Genomic DNA, 25891 nt, shown 5'->3' on the forward strand with positions numbered 1-25891 from the left:
TAACCTAACCTAACTTAAACTAACCTAACCTAACCTCATATTCACACCACCACCATCACCACCAGAGCTGTACCACCAGCCACCACCACCACCAGAACCACCAGCACCACCACCACCACTACCAGCCATGGCGCCTCGGTTCTGCGGCCTGGGCACCCCCTGTTCGTTGTGCCTGCGTGCTGCGAAGTGGTTGCCTGTGCTGTTCATCGTCATTGTAGTGGTGTGGTCGTATTACGCTTATGTGCTGCAACTCAACCTGTGTATGTATTGTTTGTGTGTGTGTATGTCTGTACGTGTGTGCGGAATTGTATAAGGATCATAAAGTTTTTTAGTGTATGCGTAAAAGAGAGTTTGGTCTATGCGTGCTTTTTTTTTTTTTTTTTTTTTTTTTTTTATACTGTAGCTTTTAGTGTGTGTGTGTGTGTGTGTGTATGGAGCTTAATATGTATTTGTATTGACGTGTGTGTGTGTGTGTGTGTGTGTGTGTATGTGTGTGTGTGTGTTTTTTTTTTTTTTTCTCCTGTTTTGATAGAATTGAGTTGAGGTTAAGTGTGCGTGTGTTTGTATTTACTTAGCAGTAATGTACAGGAGAGTTATATTTACCTGTGTGTGTGTGTGTGTGTGTGTGTGTGTGTGTGTTAAATTACTACACAAAACAATATAGCTAAAACATAATCTACTCACACTATTAAATTTATTCCTTTCCTTTCAGTCACCATCACAAACATCATCGAGAAATGTGAGTACTGATACTTGTCACTGTCACTCATCACCGCATGTCAGGGAGAGTGAATGGTGAACGGGCACACTCGGTAATCAGGCTGTTGGTGCCGAGTCGTTAGGGAGCTCGGATGGGTTAGGATTTGTGTATAAAGATAGATGGGAATAATATTTGTTTTTATTTAGTTTTTTAATTTGTTTGTTAGTTTTCCTTGTTTTTGTTGTTATTGTTATCCTCGTTAGTTAGTGAGTTTGCTTTTCTTTTGTTTATTTATTTATTTTTATCTATTTTTCTTTTTTTTTTTCTCATTAGTTTGCATAGAATCAAGGTGACAAAATTTTTACAGGTATGTGTGTGTGAAGGTGACAAATTACTAATAAGTTTACATATGAAGAAGACAAAAATATCAGTGTTATTAATATTTACTCCACGAAGAAGACAAATTATCAGTGTGCTGTGCGTCGTGTGTTGCAATGTTGCCAATCCATCTTATCTTGTATCCCCCGGTGGTGCTGCGTCCAGGCTTCTACTTGATCATCTACCACGTGTTGCTGGTCATGTTCCTGTGGGCGTACTGGCAGACCATCTTCACTGAGATAGGCACCGTCCCCAAGCAGGTGAGAGAAAGAGAGAGAGAGAGTTTGTATGTGATAGGAAAGAAATTTATTGTTATTATCATCGTTAAATTATCTTCTTTATTTTTCACCACCACCACCACCACCACCATTCCTCCTGTCATATCCTCCAAAACTTCCCTGCCTCTTTTTTATTATTATCTTTTCATCCTTCCTTTCATTCCTTCTTATACACCTCTATCCCTTTTCAAATGCATCCTCTCTTCTCTTCTTTCATCACCACCATTATCATCACTACTGTCACTATTATTACCATTACTATTATTATTCTCATTATATTCTCAAATCTCATTCTAAACACTCACCACTACCCCCACCACCCACAGTTTCGCCTGCCGCCCTCTGAGCTGGACCGCTACGAGGCTGGGGAGACAGACGAGGCACGGCGCAGTGTTCTGGAGGGCTTCACACAGAAACAGAACCTCCCCATCTACAACAGAACAGTAATGGGCGGTGAGTGTGCTGGGGAGAGTGAGGGAGAGAGGGAGAGTGGGGCATGAAGAGGGGAAGATTGACTGGTATGGCCGGGAGAGGTTGGGAGATGGACTGCAAGACCTGGGACAGAAATTATAGATGATGATTTGGAAGGTTCAGAGAGGGAGAGTGATTCGAAGAGGCTGGGAGAGTGAGAGAGTGGATAGGAGAGAGAGAGAGACTGAGAGAGTAACTGGAAGAAACAACAAGAGGAAGAAAGTGACTGGGAGAGGCTGGGTGGGGAAGAGACTGAAAGAGAGTGACTGGGAGAGACTACAAGAGGAAAAAGTGATTGGGAGAGGCTGGGAGGGGAAGAGACTGGGAGAGACTACAAGAGGAAAAGTGACTGGGAGAGGCTGGGAGGGGAAGAGACTGAAAGAGAGTAACTGGGAGAGACTACAAGAGGAAGAAAATGACTGAGAACAATCGAGAGAGAGAGAGAAAGAGTAACAGTATCTGGGAGAGACTGAAAGAGTACCTAACACACACACACCCCCACACACCCCATACAGAGATCCGATACTGCGAGAGGTGCGTGCAGATTAAGCCAGACCGTTGCCACCACTGCTCTGTATGTGGGGTGTGTGTGCTGAAGCTGGACCACCACTGCCCCTGGGTGAACAATTGCGTCTCCTTCACCAACTACAAGTTCTTCGTGCTGTTCTTGGGCTACGCGTTGCTCTACTGCCTCTTCATCGCTGCCACCACATTGCAGTACTTCATCTTGTTCTGGAAGGTAAGAGAGAGAGAGAAAGAGAGAGAGAGAGGGGGAGGGGGGATATATACAGAAAGAAAGAGAGGGAGTGTCAGTTCTTTGTTTTGTTTCTGGAAGGTTAGTGTGAGAGGGAAGGAGGGAGTGAGAGAGGAAGAGATAAGAGGAGGAGGAAGGGATAGATAGATAGAGAGACACAAGAAGAAAAGAAAATAGAGTATCAGTTTCTTTATTCTGGAAGGTGTGAATGGGAGAGGGAGGAAAAGAGAGAGAGACAGAGAGGGAGAGGAAGGGATAGATGGATAGAGACAAGAAAAAAAGAGATAGAGAGAGGAGAGAGAAAGAGAGTATCAATTTCTTCTTTATTTTGTTCTGGAAGGTGAGAGAGAGAGAGAGAGAGAGAGATAGACAAACAAAGCGAGAGAGAAAGAGAGGGACATGTAGATAAACAAACAGACAGAGAAATAAAAAAAGAGAAACAGGTAGACAGAGAAAATAAGAGAAAGAGAGTATTAATTCATTTTGAGAGAGAGAGAGAGAGAGAGAGAGAGAGAGAGAGAGATACACTTACCCATTCACAAAACTAGGGTTAAGTATGCATTACAATCTCATATATGAAAACAATAAGAATAATATTGACAGCATTAACAATACCAGCAGTACTAACACTAATAACAACAACAGTTCCCTTCAACCTTCCCTTCCTCGACCTCACAGAACCAGCTGACAGTGGACGGCAAATTTCACATCCTGTTTGTGTTCTTTGTCTCCATCATGTTCGCCATCAGCCTGGTGTCTCTGTTTGGCTACCATGTCTTTCTGGTGCTCAAGAACAGGTCCACGCTGGGTGAGTCTGTCCGTCTGTTCGTCCGTCTGTCTGTGTTTACCTAGCTGTGACGTGGGGAAGGAGTTAAGCTTGTAGTGTCGTATCTCTTTCTGCTTTCATCTAACTAGCGTTCATGTTGTGGGTAATTTTTGTCTGCGTCATGTCCTTGTTTAGGCAGCTCCCTGTGTCCGCTGTCCTCCGCAGTAAACTATTTGACGTCTCTTCTATGGGTATCCTTTTCCACCTTTCCTTATCCTCTAGTGTCCCATGTATCCTGTGTCATGGTATCTTTTCAGTGTAGCTTTGATAATCCTTCTATTATAACCACAGGCAAATCTATTTCCTTTTTTTGTTTGTCAGGTTTAGTTTTTCTAGTCTCTTGTTCTCTAGTGTCTCGTATCCCATGTTAATATAATTTCTACCTAGCTTTTGTAGTCCTTCCATTAATCTCTAACCACAGCCAAGTCTATTTCCTTTATTTTCCTAGTCTCTTGTCCTCCAGTGTCTCTTGTATCCCGCGTTAATATAATTTCTATCGAGCTTTTCCAGTCCTTCCATTACTCCCTAACAACAGTCAAGTCTTCTCCCTCCTTTCTTTGCTCAAGTCAGGTTTAGTTTTAGTTTTATTTCTTGTCCTCCAGTTTTTTTAGTTTCTTGTCCTCCAGTGTGTCTTGTATTCCACGTCTATATAATTTCTATCTAGCTTTTCCAATCCTTCCGTTAGTCTGTATGCGGCATTCAAATCCCTCCTTTGTTTCGGCGTCAGAAGGTTCAGTTTTTCAAGTCTTTCATAATGTCACATTGCTCAAGCTTGGGACTATCTTGGTGAGTGTCTGTCAGTGTGTTTTGTGTAAGAGGAGCACTAGCCAAGGGCAGCTTAAAGGAATAAAAGGCCCACTGAGGCACCAGACCTGAAACAGAACAGCTAAATGGATGATATAAAGTTGAGAGAGAGAGAGAGAGAGAGAGAGAGAGAGAGAGAGAGAGAGAGAGAGAGAGAGGCAGATTAAGTTTGTTGAAGCCTCTATCCTGAAAGAGTTTAAGTCACAGGCAGAGGGAAATATAGAAGCAGGCAGGGACTTCATATGTGTGTGTGTGTTAAATTAGCCATGAATTATACAAACTACAGCTTTATAAATTTAGATGTCCCTTATAACTTTAACATTTGCAAACTTAAACACTCTTAAGAACACCAACATCAACCCAGCCCACACCCAAACACTAGTAAACACACTCTTAAAATACCAACAACACAATCACCTAAACCCTAACCTAACACTATCTAACAAAACAAAACAAACACAAACGTGAACACAGCCCAGCCAAAAAAAAAAAAGAAAAAATATCAAACAAACAAACAAACAAACACAATAACAAGGCAATCACATTACTTAACGCAACACTCCACACCACACAGAATCATTCCGCGCACCAATCTTCCGGCTGAACCACGCCTGGGTGCAGGACAAGGACGGCTTCAGTTTGGGGGCCTGCAACAATTTCATCGAGGTGTTTGGCGAAGATAGACGAAAGTGGTTCCTGCCTGTTGCCACAAGGTAGGTGTTAGTGTGTGTGTGTGTGTGTGTGTGTGTGTGTGTGGGGTGTTGTGTACGGTGCCTGGTGTACGCTATCTGTCTAGTGTTTTGTGTTTGGTGTACACTCCCTGCTTCTGTGTGTGTGTGTATGTGTGTGCGTTTAGTGTAGTGTACAAGGGCTGGGCTGTGCTTCTGTTCTCTGTGTTTGTTGGGTCTCCTCTTCCAATGTACACTTCTTGTCTTTATCATCTCTCTCTCTCTCTCTCTCTCTCTCTCTCTCATCTCTCTCTCTCTCCTCTCTCTCTCTCTCTCTCTCCTCTCTCTCTCTCTCTCCTCTCTCTCTCTCTCTCTCTCTCTCTCTCTCTCTCTCTCTCTCTCTCATATATATATATTGTCTTGTTTCCCGCATGTGCTTAATGCTTTTGCTTATTGCACTTGTAATAGTAGTGGTAGTAGTAGTAGTAGTAGTAGTAGTAGTAGTAGTAGTAGTAGTAATAGTAGTCTTGAAATGGTGATGGTGGTGCAATCTTAAAAAGTTCTCTCTCTCTCTCTCTCTCTCTCTCTCTCCTCTCTCTCTCTCTCTCTCTCTCTCTCTCTCTCTCTCTCTCTCTCTCTTCTCTCCTCTCTCTCTCTCTCTCTCTCTCTCTCTCTCTCTCTCTCAATGGTTGTAAATTTTGTGTACGCTTTTTTTTGTAAGGTGTAATTTTATATACGCTCATATGTACGTCTTTTTGTCATGTACGTGTCATGTGTGTGTGTGTGTGTGTGTGTGTGTGTGTGTGTGTGTGTGTGTGTGTGTGTGTGTGTGTGTGTGTGTGTGTTACTTATGTTTGTTTTATGTTTTATCATGAAATGTCTGTCTGTCTATATTGTTACTCTCTCTCTCTCTCTCTCTCTCTCTCTCTCTCTCTCTCTCTCTCTCTCATCTCTCTCTCTCTCTCTCTCTCTCTCTCTCTCTCTCTCTCTCTCTCACAGCTTTGCATTGTATATAATTTTTGCTTCATTTGTTTGTTTGTTTATGTTTAGTTTGTTTGCTTTTGTTTGTGGATGTTTTATTGTTTGCTTGGTTTGTGTTTTACGTTCTTTTGCTTTGTTTGTTTGTTTGTTCAGCAATGTCTTTTTATTTCTTTCTTTGTTTTTGTTATTTTATCATCACAGCAGAACCTTGGTTACCGAACATCTTCCTTTTCAAACAAAATTTTTAACTGGTAATTGGTTTGTTTGCCGTACCGTAATTCAGTTTTTGAACAAAGTTACTCGATTTCAAATATTAGAAAACAGCAAAAGGTGCAGTTTGTTGCTAATTTATAGTTTCTATAAATATTTACTTTGTTTTAAATATTTAGAGGAGAGGCACAGAGGGTAAGACAGTAATTCAATCTTTAAAATAGAGTAAATGTGATCCTGCTGAAGAGTTTCAATGTAAACAAACAGTTTTCGGCGGTCGGGAGTAATCATGAAGGTGGGTCTCTCAATGAGCCCAGTGGCATCACTCCTGCACAGCTGCATTTTCCCAGCAGCAAGATGTCTGAGTGTTATGACCACCTTCACTTTGGTTGTGAGAGGGCTGCTGCTCTGTGTCCTGTAAGGCTTTCCTCACCAGATCGGTGACAAAGGGAACGCCTGCACGGTGTTATCAGTGTCTTGTGACGAGTTCTGTGTCACTGAGTTCATTCATTACGTCCTTTCTGGATAAACAATATCTTGAGCTGGAGATGTTGTGAAGCAGCCATCTTGCCAGTGGCAGCAGCTGTCATGAGGAGCTAAGACAGGGTGGATGGGTGTCGGGGAACATGTCAGTCCAATTTACACTGATTCCTATGGCAAATTTTGCTTCAGTCTTCAAGCGTTTCGGATTTTGAACATTCAAGAACGCACTAAGTTCAAGAACCAAGGTTCCACTGCTTTTACTTAATGATTTGTTTGTTTGTTTGTTTGTTTGTTTGTTTGCATAATGTATAGATCAATGTTTGTTTGTATATTTGTGTGTGTGTGTGTGTGTGTGTGGAATGGAAAATTGATGTTTATTTACTTGTTTGGTTGCTAAATTAAAATACTTGATCATTATTTTCAACCTTTTAATCTTTGTTTGTATTGTGTCTGGTTGGTTGTTGCCAAGTTAAATATTAAATCATTCAATTTGTACTTTTTGAAAACATGTATTATCTTCAAAGGTTAATGGAAAGTTTTATTAAGTGTTTTCTGAGATTGTGTGAAAAGCTTAGAATAGTTTTGGGGTTATCTAAAGTTTAAAGGAATTTTTTTAGTTAGTAAAGTTTCTAGGTTTTTTTTTTAGTTTTAAGTCAATTTTGAAAAGTTTAAAGTGTTTTTTTCCAAATTTTTTGTATTTTTAGGAGTTATTATAAAGTTTAAAGTCTTTAATTTTTTTTTAAGTTTTGTTGGTAATTGGAAAGTATTTAAGTAAGTTTTTAGTTGTTTGTAAAGCTTTAACTCATTTTTGGGATTGATTTGTAAAGTTTCAAGTAAGTTTTTTGGGTAAGTTTCTCTAAGTTTTTAGGGTAATTCAGAAAATTTTAAGTATTTTTAGAGGTAATTCAGAATTTAAGTAATTTCTAAGTTATTTAAAATGGTTGTAATTGTAACTTGGGTTTGGTTAAGTTTGGTTAAGTTAGGTTGGGTTAGATGTGGTTTGGTTAAGTTAGGTTTAAGTTTGGTTAGTTTAGGTTAGGTTGGGTTAGGTGTGGTTTGGCTAAGTTAGGTTTGATTAAGTTTGGTTAAGTTAGGTGTGGTTTGGTTTGATTAAGTTTGGTCAAGTTAGATCAAGTTTAGTTTGAGTAGGTTAAGTTAGATTCAAGTTTGGTTAAGTTAGGTTTGATGCATTAAAGATAAAGATAGGTTAGGTTAGGTCAAGTTAGATCAAGTTAGGGTAAGTTAGGTTAGGTTAAATTAGACTAGGAAAAATTTTGGTTAAATTAGGTTAGGAAAAAGTTTGGTTAAATTTGGTAAAGAGAAGTTTAGTTAGGTTATGTTAAGTTAGGTTATGTTAGGTAGGTTAGGTTAAGTTAGGTTAGGTAGGTTAGGTAAAGTTATGTAAGATTATGTTAGGTTTGGTAGGTTTGGTTAAGTTAGGTTAGATAAGGTAAGTTAGGTTAGGTTAAATTAGGTTAGGTAGGTTAGGTTAAGTTATGTAAGGTTATGTTAGGTTTGGTAGGTTTGGTTAAGTTAGGTTAGGTAAGGTAAGTTAGTGTTAAGTTAGGTTACATTACGCTTAGGTATGTTAGGTTAGGTGTGATTACGTTAGGTATGTTAGGTTAGGTGTGGATACAATAGAGACAAGCCACATTGACCGTCATGCAGTATCAGTGTATTCCTGCCACCAGCTTTGTATTTGTGTCTGTCACTGTATTTCGTCAGTGTGTGAAATGTAAATGGCTTTGTGAATTGCATCATATTCTTGGCCTTATTTGTCATTTGATTTGCTTGCCATTATGTTTATTTGTAGTATATCTGTAGTCCTAGCTTGTCTTTTTATATATTTGTTTATACTTTCTATATATACAGTATAAATAAATAAACACTGACATAATCCCCCAAAAAAAACACAATCTTGCCAATTAAAAAATAAATTATTGTAACTTCAAATTAACTTCAGAGAAAAAATATAACTTTAAAATTCAGATGATAAGGAGATATACATGTAACTTTATTAATGTTGTAGTAGGTTTATTTATTGAGTGTAGGTGTGTTTAGCTGTCTGCACACTGGGGTACTCGGCACACCACTGTAATCTGTTGAAATATTGCGGTTGTAAGCAAAAAATAAAAACGACTAATAAAAAAATCTAAGTTATAACAAAAAAAAATACTAATTAATTAAAAAACATGACTAATTTAATAATAAATCACAATTGTAAGAACACGACAAATTGAAAAATAGCAATTGTAAGAAAAAAATAATAATCCATTTAAAACAACAAACAAAACACATGACTGTAATTGAAAAATCCGCAATTTTAAGCGTAAACGTCTGAAATTAAATAAAAAACCACACTTGTAAACATAAAGCACAAATATAATTAAAAAATCACGCTTGTAAACAAAAAACACGATTGGTTCAAATATCGCGGTTGGAAGCAAAAAAAAAAAAAAATTAAAAAAAACTTGGTTTATAAAAAAAAATAATCCATTACCATTAAAATCACAGTTGTAAACAAAAAACAACTAATTCGTCACCATTTTAAACAAGGTAAATAAAAAAAAAACAGTAGAATGACAAGACTTTATCCCCCCCAAAAAAATAATAAATAAATAAAGATAGATAAACAAAAAAAAATAACTTCAAACTCCAAAGTGTGTACCATTAGCAAACATACCAATAAAGTCACAAAAAGTAAATAAATAAACAAGTAAACAAACAAACTCACACAGGTCACCAATCGTACACAAACTTATCCATCATAAACGAAAATTTAGTTAGCAGATACACCGTGAAAGTTACCAGACCAATAATAGAATGAATGAATGGATTAATTAATAAGTGAATCAACAAACTCGTACACAGAATCAATCCATCACAAACAAGAACAAAAACAACGTATCATCCAGCGCATTAAACCGCACCAAAACAACAAGGTAAACAAACGTAAACAAATAAACAAAACAAACCTAATATATTTACACACCACCAAAACAACAACAAACAAAACTAAAACTAAAACAAACAAACACACAAAACCACCAAATCGAATACCAAAACCAACACAACAAACAAACAAACAAACAAAACCACAGAACGACCATCTAAACAATTATTACCACCCCACAAACAAACAAACAAAATTAAAATCACAGAACGACCATTTAAACAATTATCAATACACCGCAAACAAACAAACAAAAATCCAATTAGTGTTGTGCCCCAGTGTGTTGAGGTGAACCATTCAGCTGGCAGTGTTCATTAAAGTGCCCTCCTATAACTGTGGTAGGGAAGATAGAGGTGTGGGCAGAGTAGGATGTTAATAGTGTGTTTCATTATATGTGTAGAGTTGAATATCTAAAAGCCTCTCTCTCTCTCTCTCTCTCCTCTCTCTCTCTCTCTCTCTCTCTCTCTCTCTCTTTCTCTTTCTCTTTCTTTCTTTATCTCGTTCTTTCGCTTTTTCTCTTTTATCTTTCTTCTTTTCCGTTTTTCTTCCTTATTTCTGACTTGTGTTTTCTGTTTCTTTCTTCTTCTTCTTCTTCTTCTTCTTCTTCTTCTTCTTCTTCTTCTTCTTCTTCTTCTTCTTCTTCTTCTTCTTCTTCAATCAATCTATCTATCTATCTATTTTATTTATATTTTCCACCTTTTCTTTCATATTTATCCTATTCTCTCTCTCTCTCTCTCTCTCTCTCTCTCTCTCTCTCTCTCTCTCTCTCTCTCTCTCTCTCTCTCTCTCTCTCTCTCTCTCCTTCTTCTTCTTCTTCTTCTTCTTCTTCTTCTTCTTCTTCTTCTTCTTCTTCTTCTTCTTCTTCTTCTTCTTCTTCTCCTTCTTCTCTTTCTCTCTCTCTCTCTCTCTCTCTCTCTCTCTCTCTCCTCTCTCTCTCTCTCTCTCTCTCTCTCTCTCTCTCTCTCTCTCTCTCTCTCTCTCTCTCTCTCTCTCTCTCTCTCTCAGTCTAGGGGATGGAGTGAGGTTCCCAGTGCGAGGAGATCCGAACCACCACCACCACCACCATCACCACCACCATCACAACCAACACCACCACCACCACCCCACCACCACCACCATCACCACCACCACCACCACCACCACCTCCTCCTCCACCACCACCACCACCTCCACCCCAGTGCAATCCTATGGAAGCACACAAATAAGGTAGATGTTCTTCTTCTTCTTCTTCTTCTTCTTCTTCTTCTTCTTCTTCTTCTTCTTCTTCTTCTTCTTCTTTTTGTCTTTTCTTCATCTTTCTTCTTTGGTGTTTCCCTTTTCTTCTTTCCTTCTTCTATTTTTTCTTCTCTTCTTCTTCTTCTTCTTCTTCTTCTTCTTCTTCTTCTTCTTCTTCTTCTTCTTCTTCTTCTTCTTGTTTGTTTGTTTGTTTGTTTGTGTGTTGCATGTTTTTTATCTTAATTTTTCTCTTTTCCTTTTTTTTTCCTTTTCTTTAAACTTTCATTACCATGTAGATTGTAAGTGGCATGTTTGTTTGTTTGTTTGTTTATTTTTTTTTCTAGTTTTTGTTTTGTTTCTTTTATTTTATTTCTTGTTTGTTTTGGTTTGCATTTTTCTTTCATTTTATTTATTTATGTCCATTTTTATTTTTCATTTCCTCCTGTTTGCTTGTTTGTGTTTGCTTTTTGTTATTGTTTTTTGTTTGTTTTGTTTTGCTTTTTGTTTGATTCTCTCTCTCTCTCTCTCTCTCTCTCTCTCTCTCTCTCTCTCTCTCTCTCTCTCTCTCTCTCTCTCTCTCTCTCTCTCTCTCTCTCTCTCTCATTCAAATCTTTAATAATGTTACCTTAAAACTACTACTACTACTACTACTACCACCACCACCATCATCACTACTGCTGCTGCTACTACTACTACTACTACTACTACTAATACTAATACTACTACTACTGCTACTACTACTACTGTTAATTAACTTACTAACTAATTATTGCATGTGAGAATGAACTAGCTGAATTTTTTACCAGTTCTCTTCTAATTATTATCCATTAATTTATTCTTACTCATAACTTATTAATCTATTATTATTATTATTATTTGTTTATTTATTTTTTGGTGTGCGTGTGTGCGTGTGTGTGTTGGGTGAAGAGTTTCCGATGATATTACTGTATATTCCTCGCACACCACTACTTTGATGGGTCTGTGTTGTTAGGTAGTGTGTGTGAGAGAGAGAGAGAGAGAGAGAGAGAGAGAGAGAGAGAGAGAGGTGGGGGTGTGTGTGTGTGTGTGTGTTAATGTAAGTTGAAGAAATGTTTCCTGGTTTAGTCTATTAGAGAGAGAGAGAGAGAGAGAGAGAGAGAGAGAAAATTCATTGGGAAGAAACTAAATGACAGAGAAAAGATAAGATTTTAGAAGAGAGAGAGAGAGAGAGAGAGAGAGAGAGAGAGAGAGAGAGAGAGAGAGAGAGAGAGAATATTAAGAACTTGGTGATATGAAGAGTGAGGTGTGTGTGTGTGTGTGTTGCATTTCTCACCACTGATTCAGAATACTCCATAAGGTTGCAAAATTAAATAAAAAAACACATTACTGAGAACCACCAGCAACAAACACACATACTAACACACAGACAGACACCGAGAAAGTAAAACAACAAATACAAACCTTCAAACAAACAAACAGATATGAAAGACACACAGACAGACAGACAGGCAGAGAGGGGAATGATAAAACACAGACAGACAGACAGATAGACAGAGAAATAGATAGAAAATGACAAAGAAACAGAGATAGAGAGCGAAATTATAAACACAGACAGACAGACAGACAGATAGGAAGTGACATACAGACAAACAGACAGAAGGAAGTTACTAAGACATAAACAAACACACAAACAAACAGATAGAGAAGACAAACACATAATAACCCAAACAAACAAACAGACAGACAAAAATAAAGACACACAAACAAACAAACAAACATAGAGGAAACAAAAACACCTATAACCCACAAACAAACAAACAAACAAACAGATAGAGAAGGTATAAACACACGCACGAACTCACAAACAAAACCGATATCATGAAGCCTCAAACACACAGAGAGAAGTAAACAAACACAAACACACATACAAACTCACAAACATAGCAGTCATAAACAAACGAACAAAGAAGAGTACACACACACACACACACACACACACACAGTTAGGTACCCCAGACAAGGCAGTGAAGGATATTAACAAGTGCATCTCTTTACAGGCGGGCTCTGCTTGTAAAATTAAAACAGAGGTATTGGTACAGTACACTTCCTTACCTTCCCCACCCCCCCCACACCCACTCTTAGAAGGCTTGGCTACGCTGCTACACCCTACACTCTCTCTCTCTCTCCCTCCCACTTTCTCTTCTTCCCGTTTTCTCTCACCATGTCTTTTTTTAAGGGTATTCCAAATTTTTATACATTTTTTTCTATCTCTGTCTTTGTTTCTCTGCTGTCGTTTAAATAGTGGTTCTCTCTCTCTCTCTCTCTCTCTCTCTCTCTCTCTCTCTCTCTCTCTCTCTCTCTCTCTCTCTCTCTCTCTCTCTCTCTCTCCTCTCTCTCTCTCTCTCTCTCTCTCTCTCTCTCTCTCTCTCTCTCTCTCTCTCTCTCGCTAGTTTAAAATTTGTGTCTTCCTTTCTCTACATTCTCCTTTTCTTTCTTTTTTTTCTGTCTTAAGATTGTTAATGTTCTCTTTGTCTCTCTCCCACTCTCTTTCTCCTTCAATACAAATACTTATCCAGGCCTTTCAAACTTTCAAATCTCATAAATTTTCACCACTGTACCATTGATAAGTAACACCCACTGTGCCTATGTTGAATTGTGACTAACTTTTCGTGTCGCTGGCTGGACGCACTCTCTCTCTGTCAGACTAGTGTTAAATTTTGCCGTAACACTCAGCCTTTTTGTTGTCCGTGCTTTTATATCTTTGTATCGTTGTTTCGGGATGAGGGGGGATAATTTGTGTTAGTCGTCCATGAAAACCTCTCACACCCACCGTTTTCTCTTTCGAACTACAGTAAAATCCCTTTCATCCAGCATTTGAGTATCCAGCAGCTTCAAGTATCCGGCACATTTTTCCCCGAGCCTTAAAATCAATAAAAAATCAATGTGTACTTATAAAATCGATTAAAATTCCCACACGAGGCATACTTTGTCCCCTCGCCACCAGAGCGTACTGCTTCGCGCCACCCACGGCCCACTGCACTGTGTTTACTCAGTGACTCAGTCCCGCGTGTGCACTGTTTATCGCCTGACGCCTTCATCATGCCTAAAGTTGTAGAAAAGAGGAAGTGTGTTGTGCTTACACTTAAGCAGCTGATCAGATCAGCTGCTGATTAAGATCAGCTGATCTTTGTTATGGTAAGATGCGTGAGTGTAGGGTGGTGATTGTGGACATAATTTCACATCTATTCAAATATCCGGCAATATTCAAGTATCTGGCATGTCAGCGGTCCCGTTGATGCCGGATAAGAGGGATTTTACTGTACAAGGAAGAGAATGGAATGGAGTCAATTTTCAGGGGATACTAACGCAATTTATCTCCCTCTTCCCAAAATCGCATTACATCACAGTGTCTATTTTCAATGATGGGATTTTGTTATCTATGTTCATTTTGACAACAGTGCGGCCTGTTTGTATTTTTTATTACATTCAGGGTCTTGTCAGTGTTCTTTGCTGTGTAAATTCAATGGTGCTTTTGTTTTCCTGTGTGTAGTGTTGGTATTTTTTTTTTTTTTTTTTATGGTACATTTATTCTGCATTGGTTAGACTTGTAAACTCTCTTGTCAGTTCTTATCTTCGTTTTGACGGCAGTTTTGTCTTGTCTTAATTTCCCTGTGCTTTTGTTCTGCAGTTCAATGTGTAGTCTTGTCAACTCACGGCGCATTCATTTTGCCAGTGTTTTTTTGTCATTAGTCAGTTTTTTTTGTTGTCAGTGTTTGCTAAATGTGTAAACTCTCAATTCTTTGATGTTTTGTTCTGCAGTTGGTTCAGCGTGTAGATTTCCTGGTTAACCATGCATAATACTCTTTTTTTTTCTTTTTTTTTGCCACAATTCAGTGTTTTAACTTTCTTACCATTCCCTTCATGGTATATTGTATATTGATTTTGGTGTCAGTTTGGTGTATAAACTTACCGGCCAACTCTTGCATAAAACTTTCAATTTGCAACAGTTCAGTGTATAAACATTTTTGTCAGTTTCTGTGGTATATAAATTTTGTTGTCACTTCAATGTATAAAACTTCCTTATTAACCATACTTAACATTCATTTTTTTGCAATAATTCACTGTATAACCTTTTTTGTCAATTTGTGAGTGGTGTATTAACTTTGCAGTCCATTCATTGTATAGGCCTGTAGCCTTTTCTACGAGGTATTATTGATTTACTTACGAGTTCAGTGTGTTTAAACTTACCACAGCTAACTCTTGCATAAACACCAACACTTTCACTTCTCATCATTCCATCGTACATAAAACTACACCTTCACTTTTCATAATTTCAGGGTATATATGAATCTTACCACTTCTCAACATGCTACATTTATTTTCCATCAATTAAACACACAAAAACTTTCCCTAACTCAATATAAACGTCACATCACTTTCACACAAACTTTCTCACCAGTCGGACTCATAAACTCTCCTTAACTCTTGCATAAACTGCTTATTTTTTCTCGTAGTTGAACTCCTAATAAATTTTTCCCAACTACTGCATAAACACTCGATTTTTCATTTCCTTCAACCTTTCTGTGTCTCCTGCACCTCATCTTTTCCCAAGTTGATCTGGACAGGTAAACACACAAGAATAATGAAATAAACACTTTTCTTTCTCCTTTTTCAACTTTTCCAATCATTTTCTCTCATATTACCTTTCCAGTCTTTCCCTTCATCTTTTGTTCCCTGTAATCTAAGTAAATACAAATAAACACAGTACAGTAATAATGTAAACAACCATTTCCTCTTCTTTTTCCAGCTTTTTCTTTTCATTTTTCACCTTTTCCCAACTTATTTCCTATTTTCCTTGTTCCATCTTTTCCCTGTAAGCTAAATCATTACAAACACACTCGAACAATATTTTTTTCCTTCCTTTTTCAACTTTGCCTTAATCTTTCCCATATCTTTCCTACCCTACTAACTAAACACACACACACACACACACACACACACACACACACACACACACACACACACACACACACACACACACACACACACACACATCTTCCCCGCTGGCTCATAGCTAAGTGTTGCTGTGTTGCTGTAGTTGTAAGCTGATAAAATACTTAAGCTCAGTAGGATATTGTACTGTGTGTGTGTGTGTGTGTGTGTGTGTGAGAGAGAGAGAGAGTTTAAGTGAAGTATTACCAGTTTATTTTAATTTTTATTGTTTTATTTTATTTATTTATTTATTTATTTTGTGTATGGGATTGTCTGACTGGTATACAGAAAGATAGATTTATTTATTTGCATATTTTGAAGCGTCGTGTATGAGAGAGAGAGAGAGAGAGAGAGAGAGAGAGAGAGAGAGAGAGAGAGAGAGAGAGAGAGAGAGAGAGAGAGAGACCAAAAGACCTTAATATCTCGTAACACACAGACACACACACTTGCATGCATCATAATGAGTCACCTGTGCATGGCTTTGTGCTTGTAGTAGTAGTAGTAATAGTAGTAGTAGTAGTAGTAGTAGGTAAGTGTACAAGTATTAATAATAAACATACTTATGCATAATCTAATAAAATAATAATAGTAATAATAAAAAAAAGCTTATGCAAGAATATAAAAAGTAGTAATAGTAGTAATAGTGGTAGTAATAGTAGTAGTAGTATTTGTAGTAGTAGTAGTGTGAGTTGACACCTGTGCATCTTGCTAACAGGACAGGTGACAGGTGAGAGACAGGTAGGTACGGAGGTGCTGTGTTTAACCTAACCTAATATAACCATTTCAGTTCTCTTTTTTATTTTTGTTTTATTTATTCATTTATTTATTTATTTATTTATTTATTTATTTATTTATTTATTTTTATTCATTTCTCTCTCTCTCTCTCTCTCTCTCTCTCTCTCTCTCTCTCTCTCTCTCTCTCTCTCTCTCTCTCTCTCTCTCTCTCTCTCTCTCTCTCTCTCTGTGTTTTTTGTATATCATTTGTTTAAGTTGATTTATTTATTTATTTTTTTTATATACCTTTATCTGAAGCATTTATAAGGTTTGTATGTATTAAGTTTTCAGTATTATTATCATTATTATTATTATCATTATTATTATTATTATTATTATTATTATTATTATTATTATTATTATTATTGTCATCACCATTATTATTATACAGTATCAGACAAAACTTAAGCAAATATACTGATGGACAGGAGAAGCTTAACCCTCGGAGTCTGGTGGCTGTCTTGTGTTCTTACTGCGGGCAAAGATGACACAGTTGTATGAAGCTTCACTGGTGCTGGAATCAGTGAGCTGTGTGTTGTGTCTGGCAAAATGCTAGGCCTTAAATTATGTGGTTTTGTATGATTTAATTCTTTGTCCTAAAATTATGTTTTTTTTTTTTTTTTTTTTTTAGTTCTTGGCCTAAAATTTTCTGGTTTTGTACAGTTTAATTCCTGGCCTAAAATTTTCTGCTTTTGTACAGTTTAATTCCTGTTTTTATTTTTTTTTATTTTTTATTTATTTTTTTTTTTCTCCTGCTTTGGTACAATTTAATTATTGGCCTAAAATTATCTGTTTTTTAGGGTATTTATTTTTTGGCCTAAAATTATCTGGTTTTGTACAATTTACGGTTGAAACGGACTAATTCAATATGTTCCAAGGAGCCACATGTGTTATGAGGGTTAGAATATTCAAACCAAAAAACCTGTAAGATTTAAACACTAAAATAAGTCTACATCCTTTAACTTTCTCACTGATATGGCTTAACGTAATCAAATGGTTCACCACAATCAGCATACCGTGGAAAGACAACAGTGATAGCGAGAAGGCATGTTACATTCACGAGTCACGGCGTCTCAGCATCCGTCATTATATTTGTGCTCGGGGAAGTGGTTCAGGAGTGCTTGTAATAAATGATGAGTGTCCTGGCGTCATTGGCTGGCAAAGGATTGATGTCAGAAGTTTTTATTCTTTGTTATACGAAAAAAACTTAATTTTAACTGATAGACAGGAACAATATATTAAAAAAAAAAAAGTATGTAATATTTGAGCTATATATAAAAAGTTTTCATTTATTAATACCAAACAACTATAAATACTCCTCTTTCAATAATACCAAACAAAGAACTTATATTCAAAACAAAAGTATACAGTATTTGAACCATATGAAAACACTCAATACCAAAAAATAAATAAATAAATAAAAAAAGCACCTATACATTATTTAAACAGATAAGACTCATCATCCTTTACTGCCAAACAAAAGTAAAGTCATTCTAACAATCAACATAAACAAGCAACTCAACAAAACCTTATAGCACGTAAACAATACCAAACATTCATTCCTTAATATCAAACGTAATTAAACTGCCCAATTCTTAACGGCCTCTTCCCCTTCTATTCTTGTCCTGTCCTCTCCTTCCTCCGTTTCCTTCTATTCTTCTGTCCTCTTCCTCTTTTCCTCTTGTTTGTCTTTCTTTGTATACTTTTTTTCCTTATCCATCTTCTTAATTTTCTATCTTCTATTCTTGTCCTGTTCCTCCTTTTCCTTCTGTTCTTCTTTCTCTCGTTTCTCTTTCTTTGTCTGTCTTTCTTCTTTATCTATCTTCTCTAACACCTCCCTTTCTGTTCTTCCCCTCTTATCCCTTTTCCCTCCTATTCTCTTTCCTTTCTATCATCCTGTTTCCCTCTCATTCTCTTCCCTATCCTCTTATTCTCTTCCTCTTCTGTCATCCTCTTCCTTTCCTGTCCACTTATTCTCCTCCTCTCTTATCCCCTTTTCATCATACCCTCTTCCACTTCTATCCTTTCCTTCTTGCTTTCCCTCTTCTCTTCTCTGTTTATCATCCTCTTCCCCCTCTTATCCTCTTCCCTGCCCCTCTTTCCTTTCCCTCACTGACCACAACTTCCCGTCCCCACAGCCTGGGTGATGGCGTGACCTATCCCCAGCGCTGCATTGACGAGGACCAGGACGGCTTGCTGGGGCCACGACACCGCTGGGCTGATGATGACGAGAGTGAGATGGCTTACACCGGATACAGTAACCACCATACACAGAGTAAGTGTGTGTGTGTGTGTGTGTGTGTGTGTGTGTGTGTGTGTGTGTGTGTGTGTGTGTGTGTGTGTGATAGAGTTACAGGGATATTTCTTGTTGAATAAGATAAGAAATTCGTATAAAACCAGGAACGCAAATCTACTCACTGTAATCTAATCTCCATTTTCTATATTAGTCTGTTTACTGTCACCTACCTCACACACCCCCTGCGTTCCTCCCCCAACAGGCCTGGAGGAGGTGGTGGTGCAGTCCAATCACACCAACCCTGTGTAAGTGAAGCCTCTGCCACAGCACTCCACACCACCACCACACCACCACACACCTGCCCACCTCACCAGTGTAAGAGCAAGCCATCTAACCTACAGAAACTAAGGTCTTGAGTCAGTCCCTTCTGTTATGTATTCAACGACGAGGTTTCCACTGATCTCCACGTAAACTGACATCAGGGCCTCTGGTGTCATCCTGGGTGGAAACTCTCAACAGAACCCTCCAAAGCAAGATGAGAGGATAAGGAAAGGTGCAGGAAGCCATCAGCCCTACACGTTGCACTCCCTATATGAAGCATTGTGAAGGGAAGTGAAAATCTTGCTGTAATCTTGGCTGTGTATTCCAGTAGTCGTGTTGTCCTCACCCACGCCGCTGTGCTGTAAGGATGACTGCAAGACGTCCAATGCAAATCAGTGGAAACTCGATTGTCATATCTCATTCAGTTCTCTATATTCCCCAGTGCAGGCAAGCTTGGTTCATGACTGCACTGAGGCAACACCATCTCCTCTCCATGGGCTGGCTAGAACATCAAGGGAACAGATCTCATAACAAGCTCTCAGAAACAACACCAGGGCTTCTGTGGATGAGTGAAGGGTGCACTGAAAGCTAGCAAGAGTCAAAGGAACATATCTGTGGACATTGCTCTCAGAAACAACACAGAAATGCTAACCAGAAGCCAACAAGTGTCAGAGGAACAGGTATCACAAGCTCTCACAGTATCCAAGGCCTCTCTGGATGGGTGAAGGGTGCACTGGAAGCTAGCAGGAGTGTCAGAGGAACAGGTGTGATAACAAGCTCTCACAGTACCCAGGTTCTCTTTAGAATACTGAAGTGTTTACCCAGAAGCTCACTGCGCTTGGAAACACCAACAACACCAGTCTCTCTTTACACAAACGCCAACCAGAAGCTAACGAAACTAACACAGAATTACGAACGGTGAAGAGGATCTCAGGACAGTGCACCCAGGAACAGAACCAAGATATTTTGAACAGCCAAGATGCTTGCCAAAACTTCATCAAAAGGAAACGAGGATCTCAGCTACACTCAGACACCACCACCTCTTGCAGTGTCCCCCAGCTCACTAACAAATCAAGGAAACATAAGATCTCACAGAATTCTCAAGTGTATCTAGTCCAGCCAGGCATCGTTGGAGACCATGTACCCTTAGACTAAGAACACATGACATCTCTTTAACAGAAACACTGAACAAAACATCCCAGCACACTCTTGAAGGGAACTGAAGATGGTATGTTAATTTTACAGCACAGGCAAGCTTTTGTGGCATAGTACAGTTGACGCAATGTGTTCGTCATACACTGGGCAGACACTGATGCACTGCTGGCTTGTGAGGAGTGGTAGATCTGCTTGTTGTGTAAGCTTGTGTTGTGGAGTGTGTGTGTGTGAGCCATAAATGTGTGTGTGTGTGTTGAGGGTCTTCTTGGTGGACAGGGAAACAAGTGCTACGTCTTATCCTGAGCTGTAATGGCTGGGAAACGATCCAAGTAGTGTGAGATGGAAGGACAGACACAGCAACAAGTGTTCAAGCCTGTCTGGAGTTACAGTGACAAGGAAGTGAGTTATTGAGAGATGAACATATGGACAGAAGTGTAAATACTTAACCGAATCTACAGAGAGAAGAAAAAACAGCATATTTACATCCTCACTTATAGAAAGGTAGAAATATCACCAAAGAGAAGAGAGAAAGGCATCAAAGTCACATGTTGTACTACAGGAAAGTGTAAATACTGACCTAAATACACAGAGAAAACAGAAAAAAAAATAGAAAAGAATCAAATTTGTGTATAATTGAAAAGTCTCCAGGGAAAAGAAAGGAAAAAGGAATCAGATCCACATATTTAACTACAGAAAAGTGTGAATACTGAGGCGAACCATGCAGGAAGAAGTAATTTCAGCACAGCGTTGCCAAGCGTTGCCCAGCGTTGCCAGCATTGCCCAGCGTTGAACAGAAGCAAGGGAGCAGAGACACCCACTCCAGGCTCCATCCTCTTCCCTCTCATTACGCAGTGTTGAGGCAAATCCTGCGGTTCTAACAAGGATTTAGACGGGATTCATCTTAATGTGATAGTTAATGGCAGTGGTAGAAATGGAAGGACTTGGGAAATAGTGACCGGTGATGGCAGTAATGGTAGTGATGGTAGTGATGGCAGGAGTGGTCGTGGAAAATTAAGGAAAAACTGGAAAAACAGAAGAGGCATGATTCCACATTTTATAGCATCGTTTTACAGTCTTTTCTTTGTGTGTGAGTGCGTGTGTGTGTGTGTTTTTAACAGCTGACGCAACGCTCTGCCACGCGCCCTTCAATCAAACATACCTGCGCCAATGTAGACTAAGACAGAAAGACATAGAGAGTCAGTGTACTTACAATGCGAGGCAGAGCGTTGGCCAGCACTGGAAGCATCTCAATTTATTCTGTTAGGCATCTTTAAGTCTCTCGGTGAATATCCTTTGTACGCTACACTCCCAAGGGCTCCTAAATGACCCCCTTGTGATAGCTTGGTATGAGTGGCTGCTGTGAGAGGTGGTGAGGCACAGTGAAGATTTGGAGTGTAAGTCTTGTAAGTTTTCTTGAGCTGTGGTTTTGAGGAGACGGAGCACGGTTTGAAGTGTCATTTTTCCCCATAAGTCAGGTTAGGTTAGGTTGCAATGTCATGGGTCAGGTTAGGTTTAAGTTAGGTTAGGTTAGGTTATGATATCTTCGTCAAATTTTTATAGGGAAGTAAAATTAATTGTTCTCTTTGATTTCGGCTCAGCGAGGTTTGAAATGTAATTCTTTCCCTTAGGTTAGGTTAGGTTACAACATCATGGGCATAAATTTCTATAGGAAGTCTTAAAATTTATTCTGCACGATTCATTACATCCAGGGAATTTTGTGTCATGGAATTGTGTGGTGTGAAGTGTTTTGTACGGAAGGATCTCAAATTCTCCCTTCTCACGACGGTTAAGGCAGGACATTAGTAACCATTGAGGAATCATTTAGATGGACTTTACCTAAACTCACCTGGGCTAATGCAAACAACTGACACCTTTGACTAGAAACTCTTTTATCCAACCCAAACCTAACCTAACCCGGCCAAATCTACCCAAAACCCAGCACAACTTGATCTAACCCAACGCAAGTGATCGTAACCTAACCTAACCAAACTTGACCCAAACAAACCCATTTAAGTCTAAGCCAGTTTATGAAAGGGGTCTGGTATTTTCACCCTTACATGCCCTGCTCCTAAAGACTAAAATTTGATGGAATTATTACTGGCATGGGTGTTGCTTTAATTAGTGTGTATTGGCGTGTGTGTGAGAGAGAGAGAGAGAGAGAGAGAGAGAGAGAGAGAGAGAGAGGGGACAGGTTTATTTGTACATGTGTTTGTGTGTTAGGGAAAATAAGGATGTAAAATTAAATGATGATTCATGTGTGTGTGTGTGTGTGTGTGTGTGTGTTGGTTACTGCACAGGAATTTAAGATGCTGTGATAAGTGTCTGACATTGCATCTCTTTGTGTGTGTGTGTGTGTGTGTGTTATCATCACATGGCCGACAGGAATGGGCAGTGTTAGTTTTGTAGTGCTGTCGTTTGTCCTGGAATAAGAGAGAGAGAGGGGGGATTAGACAGAATTAGGTTTGTAGTGCTGTTTTGTCCTGGAGTAGTGAGACAAATAGAGAGAGAGAGAGAGAGAGAGAGAGAGAATGATCAGCTGATACCTACTAAACCATTTCTCCCATAAACACCTGCTACAAATTTCTAGGCCTTTTTTGTACTTGTCTCTCAAACAGCTAGTCTTGGGAAGTCCATGTAAATTAACTTCTTATTTTTTCGTCTTCTTTGTGGGTGCAATTTTCGTGTAGCATCTGTCAGTCCGTCAGCGAAGGGAAAATTCACTGACGCAATTACCTACATCAGTCACATTGTATTCCATCAGTCAGTCAGTCAGTCAGCGACCTGACACAAATACTAACTTTTTTCACCACCAGTCAGTCAGTCAGCCAATATTCCTCTTGCTGACACCACAACCCATCCCAACTCCGTCAGTGAAGAGGTGACAACTTGCTAACACATTCCCCCATCAGCCAGCCAGTCAATCAATATTCCTCCCCTTGCTGTCACCATAACCCCTCCCAACTCATCAGTGAAGAGGTGACAGCTTGCTAGCACATTCCCCCATCAGTCATTCAGTCAGTCAGTCAGCCTCTCCTTACTGACACCATGCACCAAGTCATTTAGTGTACAGGCAACAACTTCTTAACAAACTCCCCATCCTTCGGTGCGTCAGTCAGAACTTCTCACTGGCTTTTCAATATACTGACTCCCCTGATGGCTTGAAGTGTACTTAACCAGTGTATATGAGTCTTATAAACCCCATACTACCACTGTGACCTTGCTGATGAACCCTGTGTCTTGTGGATGGGTCAGGTCAGGTCTTTGTAAAGTGGTGAATTGATAGATTGCAGTAATAGTGGTGATTGGTGATGTGGACCTAAGATTGGCTATGTAGTGTGGTGATGAATACTTGTGGTGCTGTGAATTGACTGAGAAAGAAAATGGGGTTTGTAAAAGTGCTTGCAGGAAGGACAGTTTGTGGTGGCAGTGAATTAAGTGTCTGGAAAGAAGAGAAGATTTGTTGTTTTGTAAAGTGATTGGTGATTGTGTTAAGCTTGGGCTGGTGGTGGTGGTGGTGGTGGTAATGAAGTGTGTTGATTTGCAAAGTGTGTGTGCATTTCATTTTATAATTAGAGTGTGTGTGTGTGTGTGTGTGTGAGTGTGTGTGTGTGTAGAGAGAGAGAGAGAAGGTCTAAGGTTTGGCATGGTGGTGGTGGTGGTGGTGGTGGATATTGTAATTTAAATAGTATGTATGCTTTTCATTTTATAACTATATATATATTGCGTGTGTGTGTGTGTGTGTGTGTGTGTGTGTGTGTGTGTTCCATTTTACAGAAAAAGTGCGTGTGCGTGTGTCATTATAGCGTTATTCATTTTTTACAAACTATGTGTTATGACTAAGAAAAACAGAAGTATATGCTGCACACCTATTTATCACAAGTAAACGTACCACTACAGAGAACAACACAACCATTAGAACCACGCACTGTTTACATATATACCTTCCCTGCATTGCATTTTAACAAACACATCGAAACCAGAAAGATACCACCACCACCACCACCTAACCAGACCGAACATGACAAAGCCACTGGTACCCACAATGCACAGCCACCACCACCACTCCTTTACGCAACATGACAAACCTACTGGTACCCACAATCCACCACCGCCACCACAGCACCAGAGGAACAATTAAGGGCTCCACAAAGTAACCCTGCTAATGTTGGTGTAGTATCAGCCGGGACGGAGAGAGAGGGAGAGAGTGAGTGGTGCATTAAGGCCACCACGAGCCCTCTCCTAATTGTGCTTTATTTTACGAGTCGCATTTGTTTATAATTCCCTTGCTGTTTTCTTCACCGTGTCTGTCTGTCTGTAAGTAAACAACCAACCAGCCGCTTGACGTGTGTTTGTGTTCGTGTTCGTTTTGTGTTTTTATTTGTCTTGATTTATTTGTCTTATTACATTGTTGGCTTCTTGAGCAGTACCCTTTTTTCTGACTTTTTTCAGATAATATACAAATATACAATGTTCCTTCGATGTTTGTTATTTGGATCCTTATTGGCGTGGCTGGTTCAGTAATAGAGGTTAGGTTAGGCTCTTGCTGTACTTGTATGTCAATAGAGGGCACTAGGTTTGAAAGTTAGGTTAGGTTATTTTGGTGTGTATTTGAATAGGGCATTAGGTCAAGGTTATGTTAGGTCATTTTGGTCTGTATTTGTATTTGAGTAGGGCACTAGGTCAGAAAGTTACGTTAGATAAGATTCGGTTATATTGTTTAGTTTGGGTTTGGTAAGGTTGGGTTAGTTTATGAATGCTTAAGTTAGTTATGGTTAGGATAGGTTAAGAGTAGCACGGTTGTTGTTATCACTACTTCAGTAACCATTATAAATTATTATTAATGAAGGCAAGATGGACAGTACTGAAATAGCATCAGTACTTCCATCTGAGGGTTAGGTTGGATTAAGACCCATTATTGGTCCCCTCATTGTGTAAATTATATATATATATATATATATATATATATATATATATATATATATATATATATATATATATATATATATATATATATATATAAAAGCTCAGAACTCAGAAATGAATGCGTAATCAGCAGGCAAGGCATATTTCAATAAAACGACTAATTAACAAGTTTTACATGAAGGTTCATTATGGGAGCGTCTGGTGAACCACCGGACTGAAGCGAAGCAAATGACTCCAACACACCACTGGCCTCTGGGAATGTTCTCCATCTACTTGTTTTATACACCAAATTATGTTTCTCTGGCAGATCATTTCAGTCATGGTCAAAGGTCATGGTGATATGAAGCGTCTGGAATAGAAGGGGTCAACTTAGTTGTTTCGAGTTAAAGGTGGCACGAGAAAGGCACAATCCTCCTCTACAAGAAGGCATGAGTTGTAAACCGATTTGCGACCATCTAGACTACTGAGGATCGAGAGAAACATTTAAAGATATCTACGTGTTGAAAACCTTTGAGAAGAAGAAAATGAGCGGTGTTGGGTGGGATGCTGGTGACTCACGGACAGAGCAGTGGTGGACGAGTGGAATAGGCTTAGAGGTCACGCAGTCAGCGCCAACATGTCATAGGTAGTTTCCAGAGAAGGTCAGGTGACAGGGAAGACAGGTGGTGACACCAAGGCTGACAGAGAGAGGGGGATAAAAGACGTTCATGGCATGGTTAGTACATGATTTGAGTCGTGTGTAAAGCACTCAGAGGTGTAATGTTTTGGTGTGTTTAAATGCTGAGGTGAT

At 38.9% G+C, this 25891-nt stretch overlaps 1 protein-coding gene across 10 annotated transcripts in view; it reads left to right on the forward strand.

The window, feature by feature from the left end:
- LOC135095743 (palmitoyltransferase ZDHHC20-B-like) overlaps nucleotides 1-24651 on the forward strand; it is a 53616-nt gene extending 28965 nt beyond the window's left edge. For 5 of the 10 annotated variants that reach the window (XM_063996810.1, XM_063996807.1, XM_063996808.1 and 2 more), the window contains exons 3-13: nucleotides 66-260; nucleotides 713-739; nucleotides 1244-1338; nucleotides 1683-1809; nucleotides 2343-2566; nucleotides 3227-3389; nucleotides 4786-4924; nucleotides 10512-10712; nucleotides 12758-12787; nucleotides 18605-18741; nucleotides 18965-24651. In XM_063996810.1, the coding sequence (XP_063852880.1) occupies nucleotides 128-260; nucleotides 713-739; nucleotides 1244-1338; nucleotides 1683-1809; nucleotides 2343-2566; nucleotides 3227-3389; nucleotides 4786-4924; nucleotides 10512-10712; nucleotides 12758-12787; nucleotides 18605-18741; nucleotides 18965-19011 (1323 nt within the window). In that variant the 5' untranslated portion in view covers nucleotides 66-127 and the 3' untranslated portion in view covers nucleotides 19012-24651. The remainder of the gene's footprint in view (nucleotides 1-65; nucleotides 261-712; nucleotides 740-1243; nucleotides 1339-1682; nucleotides 1810-2342; nucleotides 2567-3226; nucleotides 3390-4785; nucleotides 4925-10511; nucleotides 10713-12757; nucleotides 12788-18604; nucleotides 18742-18964) is intronic. The other 5 variants (XM_063996813.1, XM_063996811.1, XM_063996814.1 and 2 more) reach the window with 5 other exon arrangements.
- Nucleotides 24652-25891: the final 1240 nt, after the last annotated feature.

This window comes from Scylla paramamosain, unplaced genomic scaffold (assembly GCF_035594125.1).
Source record: "Scylla paramamosain isolate STU-SP2022 unplaced genomic scaffold, ASM3559412v1 Contig1, whole genome shotgun sequence".
Lineage (NCBI taxonomy): Eukaryota > Metazoa > Arthropoda > Malacostraca > Decapoda > Portunidae > Scylla > Scylla paramamosain.